Genomic DNA, 4,999 nt, shown 5'->3' with positions numbered 1-4,999 from the left:
ATATATGCATATATATATATTTATTATGGCCTCAAGCCAACCAAAGCCTTGTGAGTGGATTTTGTACACAGAAACTGATAGAAGACTCGTCTATATGTGTATATTTGTGCGTGTGCGACCCACCATTTTATGGCTAAGAATAATGTGGCTGTGGTCATACTTTGTATCCTTTCCACAGCCCTCTTATGGGATTGATTTCTGGGTCATGGGATTTTACATCACCACTTTTACATGTGCTTTTTTAATTGTTGGCTCATTTAGTGTATGAGGGAATTTGACACTGCTACCTTTGTCTTTATGTCATGCCAGAATGTTGGTTCATCTGGTATCATGGATAGGAAAATAGCCAATTCTTTTTGAAGACATCTTCATCCACATTATTTAGTTTCTTAATTCTTTTGGCAGAGCATTGACGAGTAGTTACCTGCTCCTCACTTTAGACAAAGTGGATTGTACCTTTGATACTATGCAATGACATCCAGTATGGGCATTTGTGTAATTCTTGATGCCAAAAATAGGTTCTACCCTTTCAGAATTTTCCACATCTAAATTATTACATGTGTTTCATGTCTTTGCTCTCGGGTGTAAAGTTGTAGTTTTTACAACCTTTCTCAGTAGTTCATCTGCTACATTGTAGCAATATTTTTAGTGTAGTAGTGTTGGATTGCTCCAAGCTTTGCTGTTAGTTTGACACTATCTGGTGACAAGAGTTGAGAACAATAGTCTAGGGGAATGAGAACAAAGGTCTCTCACAGTAACATGACTTCTTGGTCTCTTGTCCTTTTAGTGTCCACACTTTGTTGCCATCTTGGTAGTGTGCATGTGAAATGACGCATCATTACACATACTAATCCACAAATCTTTCACTGTTTATGACTCTGGTATTGAAGTGCCTTCAGGTCCTGTATATGCAGGCTGAGGTGCATCCGTAAGCTGATAGTGCAGTGCTTGAAATTTTCCAGCATTAAACTGCATATTGTTCTGTTCAGCCCACTTGTATATTGCTTTTAAATCCCACTACAAGCTTGTGATATCATCAGGGTTCTTTATGGCCTGTGATAATTTTGTATTATCTGCATAGCTGGTGACACTTCTGAGTCACTTTGGTGGAGGTGTCTGATGTTGAAAGATCCAAAACATCACTAATGATGTGTCCAGGTACATCTCAGGGTGATGTGTGGAAAAACAGTATCACACATATTACATACATAAAACTCTGTTAGCACTGTAGTGAATGATCAACTGATTCTCAATAAATATAAACTTTGCACCATATATTGATTGATCTTTACTTTCATTTGTAAACACATGAATCTATTTATATAATCGTTTTTCTTTTATTCAAGTCACCTTTTCGAACAATCACCTATGCAATTACTGGTGATGGATTAGCTGCTGTGTATTTTACAATATCCCCCACTACAGGAGATGTATCAATAAAGAATTCTCTTTCATCGTCAGCAGAAGATACATTCAAGGTAAATAGTTCTTATTTAATTATTTAATCTCATTCCCAATATTTATGATAGAGTGCTGTAATCAACAAGCCATTATTGTTATCATTAGAATAATCTAACCATTTAATTGTTGAAATTAAATTGTCAAGGAGATAAGTTATTAAACTGCTGCTTCATATGTGTTGAGTTGTTGTTGTCATATGTTCGACTTTGATTTGTATTTGTACAAGTTAATTCCAAGTCTTACCCAGAGACCTCAAGAGACAACAAGTTAGAAGTTCATGTTGGTGTTATGCTTAGGGTTCATTATTGAATAGAGAGCCTGGTGTAGCATATTCATGTTGTTATTCAGACTGGGCTCCTTATTATTATTATTATTATTATTATTATTGTTGTTGTTGTTGTTGTTGTTAAGGCGGTGAGTTGGCAGAATAATTAGCATTCATTAATAGTGGTATTTTGTCCATCTTCATACTCAAGTTGACTTTGCTTTTATCCTTCTGGAGTCAATTGATTAAGTACCAGTTGAACACTTGGGGTCAATGTAATCAACTAGTTTCCTTCTACAAAATTTCAGGCCTTCTGAATATAGTAGAAAGGATTATTATTATGATTATTATTTTAAAAGGCTCAATGCAGCAAAAAGTGCATTGTGCAATATACCTTGATAAAAAAAATAATAAGTATTATGCAATGTGGTCTCATACCAAAAAATAACCATTCTGGATCAAAATTAAGAGAGACCAAATGAGACGATAGCTTTTTCACTATAATGCATTAAGGTCATATATTATTAATGAATGCTAATGGACAGTACATCGGAGAGCACCTAAAACATTTCTCAGCAGAAGTTCTTCAGAAAAATGTTACACCTAAATTAAAGCTGGAAATTTTTAGTCAATGTATTTTCCTCTGATTAATGGTCACTGAAGTTTATAGTAGAAGCAAGGATAATAACCTCTACTCTTTGGAGCTAACTAGTCACATACGACTAGCACTCAGGCAACCCTGTTCTACTCATCTCTCCACCACTTATCATCCTGGTTGTGTTTAACACCCCCTTTCCCACTCCTCTCCATATTGACTGCTATGTCCAATCTTTCTCCAGAACAGTGGCCCTCAGAAATTCGCCATTGCACAGTTTGTTAAACAGGATTGTTGCAGTAGACCAGTGGATATTTTGCAATACTTAAATCTGGAAAGGCAGACTCTGCTACTATAATTATTTATAGGCACGCCTATTGAATTTAAGCATTTGGAAATTATTGATCTAGGTGTAGGAAAGTTTCTATTGTTAATTATCTCTTTCTTTCCCTATTTTCCTCTACTTTTTCTCCCTCTCTTTTTTCTTGTGTCTTTAAGCATCTCAGGTTATTTCTATAAATTTCTATCTTTTAACCCTTTAGTATTTAAACTGGCCATATCTGGCTCAAATATTCTACCTGTTTTATGCTCAAACCAGCTAGATCTGGCCTCTTACACCTATCCTAGAATATAATTCTAAAACTATAGAATCACATCATAGAAATTTCAAAGCTACAAGCATGATTAATTCAAAACAATATGAATATATAAGCATTACATTTGACAGAATAATCTGAATGCTAAAGGGTTAAATATATAAATAATAATATGCCCATTTAGAATGACAGATTCATTGCTTAGAATGTTAGAATGACTATGAAATGAATAAAGCAAAGAAATATTTACAAACCAGTTTAATTTTACAGTGAGATTTATCATTAAACTTATTTGAGTATATTTTTTAAATGTTTTAGATTCGAATACTTGCAAGAGACAATGGATCACCATACCTTTCAAATACCACGTTAGCTACGGTAAAGTTAGCACAGAATGTGCCACGTCCACGTTTCCAACAAAGTGTGTACAATATAGAAGTTCTTGAAACAGAAACAGTTGGCTCCACCATCATTGATTTGATTGTACAAACTGTAAGTAAGAATTATTTGCTATTATTATTATCATTACCATTATCATTTTTCTTTTAACTATGCATGTTTGATGCAATCACTTGCTGGGACACACCCAATGCCCTAGGGCAACTGAAGTTTAAGAGATGTTGAAATATAACTGAAACCTTGTGAAGGAGAAGTTAGTCCTTCATATAAGGCAACATAAATATTTAAGTTGAATGTGTTTTTTCTAAGAATGTGGGTAGTACTTGTCAACACAGTCTGTTTTTGAAGTTCTTTGAGATATGGTTGAGATTATTATTATTATTATTATTATTATTATTATTATTATTATTATTATTATTATTATTATTATTCTTAAGGTGGTGAGCTGGCAGAATCGTTAGCACGTCAGGCAAAATGCTTTGCAGTATTTCATCTGACTTCATGTTCTGATTTCAAATTCCTCCAAAGTTGACTTTGCCTTTCATCCTTACACTCTGGGGTCGATGTAATCAACTTAGTCCCTTTCCCTAAATTTGAGGCCTTGTGCTTCCAGTAGAAAAGTTTATTATTATTATTATTATTATTATTATTATTATTATTATTATAAAGGCGGTGAGATGGCCAAACTATTAGCATGCCGGGCAAAATGCTTAGTATTTCGCCTGTTGTTACATTCTGAGTTCAGTTCCTCTGAGGTTGATTTTGCTTTTCATCCTTTCGGGGCCGATAGATTAAGTACCAATGTAAACACTAGAGTCAATGTAATCGATTAGTCCCTCCCCCAAAATTTGAGGCCTTGTGCCTCCAGTAGAAAGGATTATTGTTTCTTGAAATAACTAAATAAAAACCATACATTTATATACTATTAAATTATTGTTTAATGAAAATTAACAATAGATTCAAGTAAAAATAACATAACTGACATTTATAGAAATTCTAGTGAAATCTTTCTGAAATCACATCAACTATCTTATGTAGGAATATACGTATTTATGAGCCAAAGGGAGCTACTATGCTAAACATTTAATAAATAGCAAGTTTCACCATATTCTAAACACAATATTTGATTAACAATCTGAATTAATTAATGTAATTACATTATACTATTGTTTCTTCATATGATTCTTATCCTGATTTTAACTAACCACAATAAAATATATCTTAATATTTTTATCTGATGAAAATTTTGATCAAATCGTTCATGCTGAATTTAGAGAAAATAAATCTATAAATGCTCTTTATATGTAACAGACACCAAAAGAATATCAAAACTTCAGTCTGAGAGGAGATGCTGCTGCATTAAAGTTCTTTGATATTACACAAAATGGGAAAATTAGAGTACTGAGAGCATTGTATACTGAAAATACAAACTCTTACACAGTAAGTCCTGACTGTTTGTTTCTTCTTCAACATATATTTTCAACATATGATGGCAATTTGTTTCGACTTATATACATTCTTAGATATTTTAACAATTCCCTCATATATAAGCCTCATCAGAGCCAGAGTTTAAAGATAAGACGAAATTCCGTGTGAAAGGACAGCTGGATTGTAAAAAAATTAATTCAAATGCCTATTTACTTAGTTTGTTGATATATATATATATATATATATATATATATA

The 4,999-nt window shown here is 32.9% G+C and overlaps 1 protein-coding gene across 1 annotated transcript in view; it reads left to right on the top strand.

Moving 5' to 3' along the window:
- LOC106874390 (uncharacterized) overlaps positions 1–4,999 on the top strand; it is a 280,957-nt gene that overhangs the window by 163,485 nt on the left and 112,473 nt on the right. Inside the window, exons 86-88 of the mRNA XM_052968226.1 lie at positions 1,347–1,478; positions 3,236–3,409; positions 4,628–4,756. Coding sequence (XP_052824186.1) covers positions 1,347–1,478; positions 3,236–3,409; positions 4,628–4,756 — 435 coding nt within the window. The remainder of the gene's footprint in view (positions 1–1,346; positions 1,479–3,235; positions 3,410–4,627; positions 4,757–4,999) is intronic.

Source organism: Octopus bimaculoides, chromosome 5 (genome assembly GCF_001194135.2).
Source record: "Octopus bimaculoides isolate UCB-OBI-ISO-001 chromosome 5, ASM119413v2, whole genome shotgun sequence".
Classification (NCBI taxonomy): domain Eukaryota; kingdom Metazoa; phylum Mollusca; class Cephalopoda; order Octopoda; family Octopodidae; genus Octopus; species Octopus bimaculoides.
This window is presented reverse-complemented; position numbering and strand designations above follow the sequence as displayed.